Source organism: Acartia tonsa, chromosome 7, assembly GCF_053477335.1.
Source record: "Acartia tonsa isolate MP-2025a chromosome 7, ASM5347733v1, whole genome shotgun sequence".
Taxonomy (NCBI): Eukaryota; Metazoa; Arthropoda; class Copepoda; order Calanoida; family Acartiidae; genus Acartia; species Acartia tonsa.
Window position 1 is genome coordinate 5,125,796 of NC_137266.1, and position 16,995 is coordinate 5,142,790.

A 16,995-nucleotide genomic window follows, 5' to 3' on the forward strand; every position below is an offset into this window, starting at 1 on the left:
ACAGACAGACAGACACCAACACTTGTAGTGTAGTTTCGATACTAAAGAGTATGAATAAAGTATCTTAAATAGAATTTAGAAAGTTATGTTAATATAAAGCATGTCTAAACTAAGAATAGATAGAATAAAAAATATGTGTTTTACAGTTAGGGAGTTGAATCCATTTTTATAGAAACAGAAATATAATCTATGATTATGGTTTGGACCCTCTAAAACTGTAATCTACCTTTCCACTTTCCCCTCTCTTGGTGAAGATATCTTCAACGCCGATACGATTTTTGAAATGTAAGATTCTACTTTCCCCTCTCTTGGTGAAGATATCTTCAACGCTGATACGATTTTTGAAATGTAAGATTCCACTTTCCCCTCTCTTGGTGAAGATATCTTCAACGCCGATATGATTTTTGAAATTTAAGATTCCACTTTTGCCTCTCTTGGTGAAGATATCTTTAACAAGAGAGACAAAAGTGGAATCTTATATTTCAAAAATCGTATCGGCGTTGAAGATATCTTCACCAAGAGAGGGGAAAGTGGAAGGGTAGATTACAGTTTTAGAGGGTCCAAACCATAATCATAGATTATATTTCTGCTTCTATAAAACTGGATTCAACTCCCTAACTGTTTTAGGTACTAAATAAATCATCTTTGTAAAGTCGATTAATGTCAATAATAATAACTTTTATTGATGATTACCAGGGCTCGGCAGCTGCGCATCAACCGCGTGTAAGCCACAATAAGCGGCATATTAGAACTTCAGCGGGATGTCTAAACCTGTTCCTAGATAGAATTAGACAATCCATCTTTTCAGAATTTATTGTTTTTGCGCATAAGCTTGTTTCAATTTGAGGCTTTTACGCGGCTGAGGCGCGGCTGACGAGTCCTGATAATTACCAATTTAGTTAACTTATAGTTCCCATTTAAAAATAAATATGATGACCATTGGTTCAAGTATTTTTTTTTTTGGCATAAATTACTATGAATTATAAATTGATGTTAAATAAAAAAAGTGTACATAAATAAGAATAGAATATTAAAAATAGGTGTATTTTTGTCATGAAAACTGCCTTATTGAATTTTATGGGTGTGAAAATGGCAATAAAACTGTGTTTATGTCAGCGGTAAAGGTGTAATTTTGACATTGTGCAAAAAATGTTGCCAGAACTACAGCAAAAACAAATTGACAAAAACACACCTACTTTTTGTCAAAAACACAGTGATTGTACTTTTGCCAGTCTAAGAAGTGTCAGTACACCATTACTTAGTTTTTTTAAGGGAAGCTTTTTTATAATTAGTTTTGGTCCGTATCGGTCAGCTATTTTCGTTTATTTTAGCATGTTAAAATTGTTCTATTGATTTCAAACTTTGTATGGTGATTACTCTATAATCGTTACCATAATATCCGAACGTCCATTTTAAATATTTTGATTTTTTACCTTTTTAACAACAAACTTTTATCTGATTTTTGTAATACTGATTTCTAGGACCACAAAGCACAATGTTATAAGTAAAGCATCTCTATAATCAAGACCTAAACATGTAAGTTGATCCTTAAACATTATCCTGTAGCAGTTTTTCCAACATATAACTTACAATATTCTGCTTATTCAGTTCTGACACTCTACAAGTTGTAATGTTCGTTTGTCCTTCCATTTCAGAGTTTCGCTTTTATGGATGTTGTCATCCTTGTTTTTCATTAAACACAATAAAGGTAATTTGTTGAGATTTGTTGTTTAAGATTGATCATCAGTAGTGTCTGTGGAAGGTTGTTGTTGTTGTTGTTTAAGATTCCTCATCAGTAGTATCTGTGGAAGGTTGTTGTTGTTGTTTAAGATTCATCATCAGTAGTATCTGTGGAAGGTTGTTGTTGTTGTTGTTTAAGATTCATCATCAGTAGTGTCTGTGGAAGGTTGTTGTTGTTGTTGTTGTTTAAGATTCATCATCAGTAGTATCTGTGGAAGGTTGTTGTTGTTGTTTAATATTCATCATCAGTAGTGTCTGTGGAAGGTTGTTGTTGTTGTTGTTTAAGATTCATCATCAGTAGTATCTGTGGAAGGTAAGCGGTGTCTACGGATCGTGTATCTTCGCCTAGAGTATATAAATTATCAATTATTAAAATACTAGTGGATGCTTTCCAAACATTTATGGGAAGAAGGGCCTTAAAATAGCCTAAAACACAGGTAGGGAAAGGACTGTTTATCACAATAGTCCCAAAAGTTATATAATAAGTTTTTTTAAAAATAGCTTTAAAGACTTTTATTGAATTTTGATTGGTTGGTTAAAACGTTAATTGTTCAAATGTTTCAACCACTAACTGTAAGACCACAATAGGGGTATCATCATTGTTAATGAACATAAATTTATAGACCATTGTCTTATCCCTTTAGATCCGCGCTAAAACCGTCCATCATTAAATTCATACTGAGACCTAAATGAAGCTTCTCTAAAATGGATAATTTAATCGGTTTGATTTAATTAAACACTGCTTTTTAGAAAATATGAATTTTGAATATGCTCTGGTTTCAAGCTATTTTCTTTGGGACTTGGAAAAAATTACAAACCTCAAATCAGAAGGAAGCGTCTAGTTCTATTTATGGATACCAACGGCTACGCCCCTAGAGGCCTCTGGGTAACTTTTGTAGTTGGTCATTTTCTCCTAGGGTCGATTTCTAATAGGTGGGTGGTGTTTCCCTCCCCTAAAATAGTTATAAACTTTCCCAGGACCTATGAGAAGCTTAACTGTAATGGAGGAGAACCATATCGGTCCAGAGGTTAGCGTGATCCATGGTACACACATAGAGACAAACATCCTGTTACTTAAAAGGATAAACTTGCTTCAAATTTAAAAACAAGAACAAGTCTTACCAAAGAAGAATACTGACGGTGGCAATGACAACCAGAGCAAAAGCACTCCCGATGACTGGTACTATTATGTTGGCTCTTGAGACACAGGCGATCTGAAATTATTTAAAACTACCTAGAGGTGGATTCTTAAATTTTTTTTTGGCTCACTAGCTCACTAAAATCAGTGAGGCAGTGAGCCAAAAAGTTTTTTAAGAATCCACCTCAGATTTCAGAATTTTTTTCTTTTTTTAGGTGAGATTTTACATTTTAAAAAAGTTTTGAGAGTTATAAAACAAGAATGACAACATCCATAAAACGAACATTTGAAATCTAAGAAGTAATTTGTAAATCATCATATGAAACGTTGTAATAGAACAACCATATTAAGTAAAAATGGACATTTTATTTTTATAATCAATATAAGGACTTTTTGGTGAAGACTAAATAAATTCTACATTTGAAATTGTATATTGTTACAAACTGACGGACCGACCGTAATATGCAAAAGCTTCGCTTTTAAAAATGTTATGAGGGTGAATCATAAAAAAGGCCCCAATAGAATATATATATTATATATGGGCAAAAAAAATTCAATTAAATCTGACTCACTTTAGGGTCTTTTTGTATACGTATTGGGGATTTTGAAGCCTTTGGCTTTTTATCTTTATCTCAATCTTTCAAAAGTCATCCCCTTTAGCGTTATTATGACACATACGTCTTAATTGGTTTTCTCGTATTCATTCGAATCCGGTGGATAGGAACCGGTTCTCATCCATACGAAAAAACTCTGTCTAGCATCGTATTATATCCAGCTTTCTACGAATATAGAAATGTACAATCATAAGATTAAAACCAGTTTTTTCAGCCGGTGCCTCCGGCACCTCGGGGCTAAAAAAACTAGTTTTAATCTCATATTTGTTCTTTCTATATCCGCGGAAAGCCGTTTATAATACGATGCGAGAAATAACTATTAAGCAATGCTACTCTTTATATGTTTGTGTCAGTTTGTCCCTTCGCTACTTGTTGTTTAGAGAAGCTTTTACACAACTAGGGTAGGGTTGGACTTCCGTCTGTTTAGGATAGTTCTGATATTTAATTCAGGCATTTTAATATTGTTCTATCCATTTCAAACTTGCTGATACCCTTTAAAGTATAATTAAGAAAGAACATCCATTATATAACAATTACAAAAGAGTCCGTATGTCTGTTGAGCTACGCTTTAATGAATATTGTCATCCTTGTTCTTGTTAAATAAATGTTTAAGGGTTTAAATACAAACAGACAATCAAGCTAGACTGGACTTGTATAAAAATGATGTCCATTTTAAGCATCATGTATTTATAAAGAATTTTTGTTTAGAATTTTAAATAATATTAAATTATAAATATTCATTCTCACATAAACGACCCCTTAAATAGTGGATGTAAATATTCTTTTTTTTACCTGAGGTAGTCATTTTTTTCCCTGAGGTAGTAATTTTTATCCCCGAGGTAGTCATTTTTTCCCCCGAGCATGGCAACCGGTGAACAGAATCTTAGTTCTGCACCACAAGCCTCGCACGACTGAATTCCCATGTCTATACAGTCATATTTAAATAAAAATCTGAGAAAATGTTTTTAGAAGATTTTTGAATTTTTTAAAAAAGATTTTAAATTTTTTTTTGAAGATTTTAGAATTTTTATTAATTACTAAAAGAAAGCATAATTACCTCGGGGAAAAAATGACTACCTCGGGGAAAAAAATGAAAATTAAAAACCAAAATTAAACCACAATTTATCATAAAAATGAATTTTTTGTTTAAATAAGAATGATATTCCTATTCAATTTTTGTTTTTTGTAAATGATGGAGTGATGGCTCATCATTTATTCACGAGGGCAAAAAATATTCATTCCTAAACAAAAAACTAGATAGGAATGACCCAGTGTTAATTGGGAGTCTGATCTGTTGTGCTACACGTTTATGGATGTTGTTCTTGTTCAATAGACGTGTAACGGTCTAAAGACAAACAGACAATCATTGAGCTAGACTTGCAGAAAAGCTTCACTTTTGATGATACTTACAATATTAACATTGAAAACTTTGCTTTTGATATTATGTTCTCCATCTGTCATTAAATCATAGTAGGAATTTCGACGGAATTTCAACCTAAACAAAAAATAAAAATATAAAAATATGTCTTGATATTCTTATATATTAGTAAACAAGATGTCTATCTATCTATGTGTTGCTAAGTATGAAGCTTACCTCGGACCGATATAGTTTTCCTTTCCAGTAAATATTCGCATATGTTTATGACTATTATTGGGGAGTGCAACTCCATCCTTGCATGAAAGATTGCCCCAGGAAAAAACACCCCCCATTGAAATATTTGTTTGTCAACCTAAAATTGAATTCAATGGTCGATTTACACCCCTTTCCTCTTTCCTCCAGCGTACTTAGAGTCCTCTAAGTTTTTTAGTTTTCACTAAATACATTAAAAAAAGATATATCTCTTTGACAATAAAGTTAGTTTTATTTCAATGTGCTATGTTTGATAAAAGATCATTTAGAACGACTGGAATTTTAAATAACGTACATGGAAAAAATATAAAATCCTACCTATAACAACAAGAGCCTTCCCTTTGCCCCAATTGGACATAGGGTTTCCCCAATTCTTTAGCCACTCCATTTAAAATATCTTCTTTGGTTACTTGAATTTTGGTTCCATCCTATAAATAAATAGATAGTTAGATAGATTTTTTAAAAGTTTTAAGTCAGTTGGGACATTTAACCACTAATGTGCCACTTTAGCTCTTAAATTATTTGCAGCACAGGAACCGTTCTAATAATTCCGAAAACTAGAGCTTATGGCGATTCTAAAGGTAAAAATAACTTTTTTCTACTATTAACATAAGCTGCGCAATCCTAATTTTAAAAATGTACACATTTCTTTTTGCACATCCTTTAGATAGATAGATAGATAGAGATAGATGCCTAAATCAGGCGGCAACTAATTATCATACACATTAAGGACTTCCAGACTATGGTCTTGCAATCATAGGGTTGGTTGTCTAGAGAGAGTTGGAACATAAGAGATACAACTAACAAAAAAGATAAAGTATAGAATAAAAAACCCTAAATATTCTTTTGATTTGAAATAAAGATTGACATGCGCAAAAAGGAAAATGATTCAAATTACAATTTACAGTGAGTGGTTGGACAAAACTAGAATAATTTAATTTCTATCAAAATGTGATAGATAATGTTAAATATTAGTTACATCTCCAATCTCTTTACATTTCAAAGTTAAGTTAAAGAATTAATATTATAATCTTGTTAAATGTATTCTTTACTCTCAATGAATAGAAGGTACTCTATGACCCTTAAATAAGATTGGTGTCTAACAATATTTTTTGTAGAAAAAAAATTTAAGTAATTTTCTAACTTAATAAAAAATTTTAAGGCTTTGCACTTAAAATTACATTTCAATTCATTGTGAATCGGATAAAGAAAGCTAGATACGCGTCTATATGGCTGTTAGTAAATTATTGCAAAATGTATTTTTTTTGAATATTTTTTCTGAATATTTACTGAAATCAAGTTATTTATTACCAGCCATATAGACATTTTGGTCTTTCAAAATTTCCAATTTTACTTCAGGCTAGCCAGGCAGAATCTTCTACCTGGATTCTATTCTATACTTTATCTTCTTTGACACCTAATCAAGATTTCATGTTGTATCCACTGCCATTTAGCAGGGATCCCTAACTAGATTGTTTACCTGTGTATGAAGATTTAAAACACCATCGCATTGATGTTGATTTTCAGGTCCGTCTATGACTGCCGCTACAGTCTAAAAATAACAAGAATTACAAAATTCTTGACAGAATATGAAACAAATTAATGTAAGCTGACCCTAAACAGACATTGCATATTTTCATGCATATGCATATTAAAAAAACTCCTTCTCTTTTATTAAAATCAACGTTGACTGTTTGGACGCAAATATAAGTACCCAATATTTTAAGGCCAACAAATAAGATAACATTGCTAAAAACTTTGAGGAAAAGTGTAATTTAAAGTCCATTTCCCCTCCCTTCTGGAAAAAATGTGTGTTTTTAAAAGAGAAAGTTTTGGATAAATGTCGTGTTATTTTGTTATATTCTAAAATCTTTGATCTTGTAATAATTAAATCATATTATAAAAAAGCTGAAAGAATTATTTTAAAAAGCTCTAAAATCTTTCATTGTATTATCAATGAAGCGGCTACGCATCTAGAGACTTCTAGGGTCAATTGATGTAAAATTTGAGTTTCAAAAAGAAAAAGAAAAATTGAAGGGGGAGGATTTTTTAGGGTGATTCTTCTTGGGAAGGTGTTGGTACCCTCCCCCACAATAGTTATAAACCTTCCCTGGACCTATGAGAAGCTACACTGCAAAGAAGATCCATATCGGTTCAGCGGTTAGCAGGATCCTTCGAAACAAACAGACAGACAGTAGCCATTACAGTTACATCTATAATACAAAGTAGAACGATATCTGTCTGTCTGTCTGTTTGTCTGTTTGTTTGTAGCAAAGGATCTCGCTAACCGCTGAACCGATCGGGTTCTCCTTTACAGGGTAGCTTCTCATAGGTCCAGGGAAGGTTTATAACTATTTTCTTGGGGGGTGGGACACCCCCAAACCCCCCCAAAAAAATGAAAAATCAAAACTAAAATTAAAATAGTGGGGTCAACTAACCCCCCTCCCCCCTCCAAAAAAAACCTCATGGGACAAAGCCCCTAGAGGCTAGGGGCGAAGCCGCTAGTTTATATTAAAGATAGATAAGAGAAGTCAATGAACGAAAATTTTGAGAGATATAAATTATTTAAGATTTATATGCACAACGAATATTTCTTTTAAAAAAAGAAATAAAATACCTTAAGATACTTATATATTTATTAATATTGCTAAACTGCACGATTAGCCCTGCAGGACATGAACTTCTAATTAAAATTTTCATGTTATTGATGGGGGGGGGGGGGGGGAAGGGGGGATTAATTCAGAATTAGCTATATAAATGTGTTTTTCTTTATATTTTAATCTTCTACAAGCTGTTTAATTAATGATAGACCAACAGAATTTGTAACTTGTAGAGTAATTTTTCTGCTATCATGCAAAGAGAAAAGTGCGATCCTATTTTAGTTGAAAAAAATTGTAAATAAAAATTGCAAACCTCGCAGACATGTTCCAGTAATAATATTGAAAAAAAGCTCATTGATCTTTCAAATGATTACTCGGCTCTTTCACACAAATTGCTCCGTTAAGCACTGAAACACCCCCCCCCCTTAATTTTGGAACATATCCTATAATGTAAAGTAGTAAGCTTTTTTTGTCTGTAGCGAAGGATCTCGCTAACCGCTTAACCGATATGGTCCAAAGATGGTTTTAGGCTATCTTTATTTTTATCAATAAGTCTAGGTGAGGTTTTATGCTATTTTCTTGCCCTTCCATATCCCGAGCCCCTAAATGCTAAGGGCGCATCCGTTAGTTAAAATAAAGTTAGGTTGCATTATATTAATTTCTGTGTACCCCCACAGTGTTAGACGCCCCTCGCAGGGGTAAGGCATGGGATAATAAAACTACCCATCCCCAGCTTACTTTCAATTTATTTAAAAATAATGGGGATCTTCATTGCTCAACAGAAACATTGTGTGAAAGTCCTAATTACTCTTAACGTATTTTTCAAAGTTTTCATAGTGAAAGCAAATAAAAGTAGCTTTAGGATAGTAGTACATACATATATAATATACAATAGTACATACATATATAATATATAATATAAAAATTAACTCTGATGAATTGAGCCATACTGATGAGCCCTAAAATGGCGAAACACTGTGTCTATGGATATAATATACATATATTATATATGTAATCAACTATTTCAACTAGAATTTTTGAAACAATCGTTACAAGGAACATTTTTCCATAAACTCTCTATATCCAAATATTTACATAACTGTTGAAATTAATTTATTGCGACTGTTGCATAAAAATCAGATAAAAAATTTAAATTCAATTTCAGTTTCAAAAAAAATCATTTTCTTACTTAATTTTGCTTCAAACAAGGATAACTTTATCCGGTAGAAGAACGACTATAACAAATATTGTCTCAATATCACAAAATTGTATTTAAGTTGGGATAGCTTGCATAATTTTTTATCCATTAATGAACAAGGAAACATATGAAATTGTAGCTACTAAATATATCAATTCATAGCTTATACGCCCCTAGAGACCTCAAAGGGAGGGGGGGGGGGGGAAGATTGCATGGACCATTGTTAACTTTTAATTTTAGTTTTTACAATAAAAAATAAAAACATAGGGGGTGGTCACTATTTCAAGGGGTGATTACTCTTTGGTGATACTATCCCCCCACATAATTTTAAATCTATCAGAACTAGGCTAGAAATCAACCTTATTCGACATTCACTCAAAGCCCCAAAAATAATGGACTTAAAAGTGTATTAATTTGTATATAAGACATTTGCGAATATATTGATACCATTAATTTGCCTCTTAGATAGAAAAAAGTATGTTTTTTTAATATTTTTCTCTTGCTACAAATCAAATTTCAAATTTGAGTCACCAAAAATGCTAAACTAATTTTTGCTCTAGAAGAATCAATTTTTGGAGATAGAAAGTGCTTAATACCTCATTTTAATCGCCTGGCATTGCTTTATAATATACAGGTAATGACTTGGTTTTTTATGGAACAGCTGACTAAAAAATCGAGGTTTTGTGATAAACCCACTTTTGTTGTTGCTCCATAAATGATATTTTTTTCCCAATTTTTTTGACTTTTGGTATTTTATTTATAACATCACCAGAGGGAATTGAATTTTGGAAAAAAAATATCAATTTATATTTTACACTGCTATGCATTGTTCTTGTTCTTGTTTCTAAAAAAAATTTATATTATAAAAAAGAGAATTATTTAACGCTTCTATAGGTATGTTTATCATTTTTCTAGGCTTAATATAACTATAATTACACCATTTTAAAGTTAGACATCATAACATATTAACACAATTATTGAATCGGTCTGTATTATTAAGCTGGCAACTCTTAAAACAGCTGCATTTTATTATCCTATTATATAAAGTAGTAAACTTTGTTGTCTTTAGCTTAAGATTTCGACAATTACAGTACCTATTGAGTTCTTCTTGATGCTTCCTATAGGACCCTGGATAGTTTTGGAATTTTGAAAATAATATCAATTTATATTTTACACTGCTATGCATTGTTCTTGTTCTTGTTTCTAAAAAATATTTTTATAATTAAAAAGAGAATTATTTAATGCTTCTATAGGTATGTTAATCATTTTTCTAGTCTAAATATAACTATAATTCCAGCATTTTTTAAACATCATTATATTCAAGTTATTGTAATTTTTAAATAAAATATCAATATCAAGAACTATTGGAACAAATTTTACCATGCAAAACAAGGTGTTATAAAGTGTAGGATCCCTCACAATATCTATCTGTCTGTCTATAATGCATTACACATGTAATGCTAATAGAGAGGATGCTATAAGAGTGCTCTTATAATGTGAACTTCTCATAATTGAATGGGCTTCCTGAAAATAGAGACCATAAAGTTGGCCTAGTAACTACAAGGGGGAGTGCAGGAGTATCCAGGGGGAGATGCTTGTAAAAGGGTAATTTTTTTAGGGATGGGGGTAATCACCCCCCTTAATATATTATGGGGGGTATAAACCCAGCCTTTTAAATTTTTTTTAATAGGAGTAAAGAAAATCCTTAAAACTTACAAATCTAGGAATCAAACTAGCACCCCAACCAATAATCGGTTCCATGCCAAATGTAGGAGTGGAAAAACATTGAAGGGACAAATGCATGAGTCCCAAACGTCAGAGTGGAACAAACGCAGGAATGGGACAAACGTTGGAGTGGACAAACGCAGGATTTTTGGGACAAACGTCGGAGTGGACAAACACAGGAGTCCCAAACTTTTTTTTCAATTTTGAATTTTTGTTTACAAACACAGCCCCCCCTACCTTCGTCCCGTTACTTTTCTTAGTTAGGTTAGGTTAGGATATAGGCTAGGGGGCTGAGCGCTGCAGCCATAGTCATTATTTTGTAGACAGGGGTATAAAAAATTTCAAAATTGTAATATTATTAAAATAGTAGACACTCCTAGGTTTTATTTAAGCAATGTCCACTCCAATGTTTTCCACTCCGACGTTTGTCCACCTTGATGTTTGTCCACTCTGACGTTTGTCCCATTCTTACGTTTGTCCACTCCGATGTTTGGGACTCCTGCATTTGTCCACTCCGAATTTTGGGACTCCTGTGTTTGAGGTAGAACCCCAATAAGTAAATCTCAATAAAACTTGATAAAATTATGCAAAATATCAAAGTATTCAATCCCTGAATTTCAACCATCTATCTTGAATAGGAGTAGAGAAAATCATGAAAACTTGAATTGTAGGAATCGATATAGCCCACCCCAGTTTTTTGGCAAATCCTAATGAAACTTGATGAAAATATGGAGTATTGATAGAGAGAGAGAATATTCAATCCATGAAAATTTAAGCCTTCTATCTTTTATAGAAGCCGAGAAAATCTTGTTTTTCCCTTTCTGTCTCAGACAGACAGACATACCAATGGACAGACATACAGATGAATGGACAGACAATGGACGGACAAATATTTTGAATTATAGAGTAGCTTCACTACTAAAAAACTAAATAGGATAATTGTTGTACACAAATTGATTTCAGTATGTTTTAAATGAGCTTACATAATCAAGGACGTCCAAGCTTTTTGATTTGGGGGGGAAGGGGGGAGGGAAATTTGGGCATCCCCATGTTTATTTTGTGGGGTAATCATTATATAAAAAAGGCAAGGACGTCAAAGCTTTTTATATTTTTTTTTGGGGGGGGGGGGAGAGGGGAAGATTAAAAATTAAAAATTTAAAAATTATGGGGTTGCCCCAAATTAATTAATAACCCTTAACCCCCTAACCCCCCCCCCCCCCCCACCGGGACATCCCTTTACATAAAGTAATGATTATAAAGTTGCTAAGTACCTTACTGCTACTTAAATCATCTTCCAACATTTAAGATTAATTCTAAAATGCCTGAATTAACAATAAGAGCTAACCATGCACAGTGCCTTCGAAGGTGCTTTGACTTAAGTGTCAGAACCTAAATTGGGACATAGTGCATTTCATTACCCTAGGTTAGGTAACTTCATTTCACTTTTCAAAAAAATCTAAAATGCAGCGGTTTTTGAGAAAATTAGATTTAAAAATTTCTAGTTAATTTTTCACCCACTAGGAGTTACCGCATAATCATGACAAGAAAATCAAAGATTATTTATTTAATATTTTGAACAACTTTGCTTTTATAAAGTCAGTCATAAAACCTCCCTATATATGATTTATTTAAGGCTGAATTTCTGTGACCTTAGCAAAGCAATTGATAAAAATAGCCATTAATTACATCACTTCAGGAGTGGTTTTATGAAGAAATTTATTAGAGCAAACTTGTTCAAAATTAAAAATAAATAATCTTTGCTTTTCTTGTTATGATTATACGGTAACTCCTAGTGGGTGAAAATTGAACTTGAAATTTTCAAATTTAATTTTCTCAAAAACCGCTGCATTTTAGATTTTATTGAAAAGTGAAATAAAGTTACCTAACCTAGGGTAATGAAATGCACTATGTCCCAATTTAGGTTCTGACACTAAAGTCAAAGCACCTTAGAAGGCACTGTGCATGGTGTGGATATACACATCCTAATTGTAAAAATGTTTTGCTTTTTAAAATTGTAAATCAATTATTCAGGAATCGTTTTACTTTGTTTGTTTACTAGCAGCTGCGCTCCAAACATCTAGGAGCTCTGTAATTAAAGGAGTAAGGAAATTAGTAAAATAGCCTTATACTTTACCGAAATCTTAAGCTACAGACAAAAAAGCTTTATATAACATGTATTAATTTGTAAAACTGCAAATGATAAAATATGACCTATTTTTTTCTCTTTAAAAATTCTTTTTAAACACCTCCCCCTTTTTATATAAAATTGCTAATTCCCCCCTAACCCCAAGAGGATATAAGCAGTAAAAACCCCGCAGGTGGCACAATTTTCTAACACTTCTTTCTTATTTAGTCTTTTAAAAGGATTCAAAATGCATTGACATATATATATTTTTTTTTAACTCTTATTTTATACATCTTAATTGTAACTGATGATCTATTTTTATAGAGAAACATATGTATTCCATCAATAAAAAGTTAAAAAATTAAGTGTGTTTATACATATAATAACTATATATAATAGGATAATGAAATGCAGCTGTTTTAAGGGTTGCCAGCTTAATAATACAGACCAATTCAATAATTGTGTTAATATGTTAAGATGTCTAACTTTAAAATGGTGTAATTATAGTTATATTTAGCATAGAAAAATGATAAACATACCTATAGAAGCGTTAAATAATTCTCTTTTTTATAATATAAATTTTTTTTAGAAACAAGAACAAGAACAATGCATAGCAGTGTAAAATATAAATTGATATTTTTTTCCAAAATTCATTTCCCTCTGGTGATGTTATAAATAAAATACCAAAAGTCAAATTTAGGTGGATGTTATATGAATATATAAAGCTTCTTTACAGCCAAAAAAATTGGGGAAAAAAATATCATTTATGGAGCAACAACAAAAGTGGGTTTATCACAAAACCTCGATTTTTTAGTCAGCTGTTCTATAAACAACCAAGTCATTACCTGTATATTATAAAGCAATGCCAGGCGATTAAAATGAGGTATTAAGCACTTTCTAACTCCAAAAATTGATTCTTCTAGAGCAAAAATTAGTTTAGCATTTTTGGTGACTCAAATTTGAAATTTGATTTGTTGCAAGAGAAAAATATCAAAAAAACATACTTTTTTTTTTATCTCAGAGGCAAATTAATGGTACCAATATATTCGCAAATGTCTTATATACAGTTTAATACACTTTTAAGTCCATTATTTTTGGGGCTTTGAGTGAATGTCGAATAAGGTTGATTTCTAGCCACTATGTAACTATGAGAATCTACACTGTAAAGGACATTATATCGGTTCAGTGAGATTCTTCGTACAAACAGACGCACATCCTGTTACTTTTATTCAAGGATTAAAAAATAAAATTCTTACCTTAGTAATAAAAAAGCTTACTTGAAGTACCACAGATAATGTTAACAAACTTCGTACAGAAAACATTTTGATTATGTCTAAAAAAAACCACAAAATTTATGTTGTTAATTCAACAAACATTAACTTAAAACTAATGCAAAATAAGTATGTGGTAGGAGACAAAACATCTGATTTTAAATTTCCTAGATTTTTAAAAAGCGAAGCTTTTCTATTATCAGTTTTATAATTTTTATAATTACTTTTATAAATATACATTTATATTCTGATTATTCAGTTCTGACACTCTACAAGAATTAATGTTCGTTTGTCCTACCGTTTTAGAGCTTCGCTTTTATGGATGTTGACATCCTTGTTTTTTTGTTGAATTGCTTGGAAACTTGTTTTTCTTGCAGAATTAAAAGCTGATTATAAAGACATTACTAATTTGATAACTATTAACACATTTCAACTTATAAATAACAAGTACAAGGATGACAACATCCATAAAAGCGAAGCACGGAAACGGTAGGACAAACGGACACTAACACTTGTATAGTGTCAGAACTGAATAATCAGAATATAAATGTATAAATGTCGAAACAAAATTGTAAGTAAAATTGTTGAAATACTGCTTGTTTCAGAATAATGTTTATGTACATACTTACATTTTTAGGACTTGATTATAGATTGTTTCGCTTATAATATTGTACTTTGTTGTCCCAGGAATCAGTATACCAAAAATCAGATCAACTGGATTATTAGATTGCATAAAAATTTAAAAAGTAAAAAAATCAACATGTTTAAAATGGACTTACGGACATTCTGGTAATGATTATAGAGATGCTAAGCTTTCTAAAACTACTACAGGAATCACCATGCAAAGTTTGAAATCAATAGGACAATTCTAAATTTGCGAAACAAGCTATTCGTTACGGACTGACGAACCGAACCTAATTATAGAAAAGCTTCGCTTTTAAAAATTGTGTCCTTAGATATCAGAAATCTTTAGGGATAAGACAATGTTGGATAAATTTATATACAACCAACAGATCCATAGTATATATGCATATACAGACAACTACCTCCCTTCCTTTTTCAAAGTCCTCTTTCGTCTGCTTATAAATTATTTTCTGCTACTTGGCTGTATTAATATAAGCAACACCATTGGTTAATTTTCAATGAGCCAATAGAAAGGTTGCATAAGACGGTTGCGATGGGGAGGTACAACTTTATTTAACCCTTTCTCCCTCTAGTGTTTTAATCTAATGATACAACAATGTAGGATAAATTTATATACAACCACAATTTAGATAAAAAACCTTCTGTAGATTTTTAAAAAGGTGGAAAGGTTTGGATACCGCTGGTTTGTCCAACCCCTACGTTTTTTAAGCCAACATATGAAAGAGCGCGTATTAAACCATGGGTACCAGTATAATGTATCATCCAATGTCTTTTCCATCCCTAAATAGATAGCTACAGAGCAGAATATTTTTAAAACAAGGATGACAACATCCATAAAAGCGAAGCTCTGAAATGGAAGGACAAACGAACATTAACACTTGTCAGATTGTCAGAACTAAATTAGCAGAATATTAATGCATCAGTACAAACAATATTGTAAGTAAATTTGTTGCAAAACTGCATAAATAGATGATACTGTTTAAGAATAAGGACATATTTAAATTTTTGGGACTTGTTTATAGAGATGCTTCGATTATAACATTGTACCTTGTTGTAATAGGAATCAGTTTTCAAAAAATCAGAAGAATCGAATTATTTTAACATACAAAAATTTGTTGTCAAAAAAGTTAAAAATCGACATGTTTAAAATAGACATACGGACATTCTGGTATCGATTATAGAGATGCTTCGACATGTTGGTAATGATTATAGAGTTGCTACGCTTTCTAAATCGTACCTAACTATTAAAGGAATCACCATGCAAAATTTGAAATCGATAGGACAATTTTAACATGCCTAAATTAACGAAAAAAGCTATCCGTTACGGACGGACGTACCGACCCTAATTTTAGATAAGCTTTGCTTTAAAAAATAATTTGTTATCGGAGAGGTAGATAATATCTAAAACGTATATTTTAAAATATTGAATGAGGGGACGGAGGTGCTAAACCCTTACCTCCCCCCCCCCCTCTTTCGGGTTTCGGTGATTAAAAAGATTGTTTGACAAAATAACTACGTTAAAGGGGAGAAGGTAACATCATGAAGGACAGAAAGACAAAAGGAAAGACTCGATCATTTAAAGAGTAGCTTCGCCACTAGAGAACCCAATAAACGACTTATGATTTAAGTAAAAGCTATTTAACACAATAAGCCTTTAGTTATCTATGAAAGATATTATCTAATTGTTTTCATTAATTTTATTTTTGTCAAAATGAGTCAACGTGACGAAATCTTTGGTGTATTAATAACATCAAGTGTTGATTTAAATGTGCATTGATCAAACATTTTTAATGCAAAGACTCCTTATAAATTAGGGAGCGTCCACAAGTAGCCGATAGCTTCAAACTGTTTCAAACGTAATTTCTATTTATTGGAGTTTGGTAATTCTTGGGGTGAATACAGGGAGTAAAGGAGGGGACAATGGGCAATTAATTCAATTTAAGAGGGTTCGCTGAAAAGCAATGAAAACCAGATTTATCAAGAAAATTTTACCAAAATTGTAAAGGGATCATGGTAACCTAATTTAGAACAAAATTAGTTCTAAGAAAAAAAATCATTTACTTGAAAATTAAATTATCAACACATCACAATGTAGTAAACATTCTGTAATTAATCACTAGAAAAATCTTGTTTAGAACTACCTCAACCCTTCTGATATATTTATAACTGACCCCTAAATTCAAGCGGTTCTTAGATTATTTAATACATAAATATCACAGTAGAGTTTCTATACATGAAAAGACATTTTCTTAGGAAAAAATATTTGTTAAAACCAGCGATAAATAACAAACTTTTCTGTCTGCATATTC

General features: G+C 31.8%; 1 protein-coding gene across 3 annotated transcripts; it reads right to left on the reverse strand.

Moving 5' to 3' along the window:
• Positions 1-513: 513 nt before the first annotated feature.
• On the reverse strand, positions 514-14,158 carry LOC145324720 (uncharacterized). 3 transcript variants are annotated; one of them, XM_080167323.1, is made up of 7 exons: positions 14,027-14,149; positions 6,603-6,674; positions 5,441-5,550; positions 4,903-4,987; positions 2,863-2,954; positions 2,008-2,085; positions 514-1,857 (listed from the first exon to the last, which is right to left on the reverse strand). In XM_080167323.1, exons 1-6 carry the CDS (start codon positions 14,090-14,092, stop codon positions 2,022-2,024), a joined length of 489 nt encoding a protein of 162 aa, XP_080023449.1. In that variant the 5' UTR covers positions 14,093-14,149; the 3' UTR covers positions 514-1,857; positions 2,008-2,021. The 3 variants fall into 3 exon arrangements, with proteins under 3 accessions (XP_080023449.1, XP_080023450.1, XP_080023448.1); XM_080167324.1 differs by having other exon boundaries at positions 516-2,085; positions 14,048-14,158; XM_080167322.1 differs by having other exon boundaries at positions 518-2,085.
• Positions 14,159-16,995: the final 2,837 nt, after the last annotated feature.

Coding starts and splice junctions, on each gene's coding strand:
- LOC145324720 (XM_080167323.1), bottom strand. CDS start 14,092: ATGTTTTCTGTACGAAGTTTGTTAACATTATCTGTGGTACTTCAAGTA. Junction 6,675..14,026: donor TAAGCTTTTTTATTACTAAG/GTAAGAATTTTA, acceptor TGTTATTTTTAG/ACTGTAGCGGCAGTCATAGA. Junction 2,955..4,902: donor AAGTTTTCAATGTTAATATT/GTAAGTATCATC, acceptor AAATAATTTCAG/ATCGCCTGTGTCTCAAGAGC.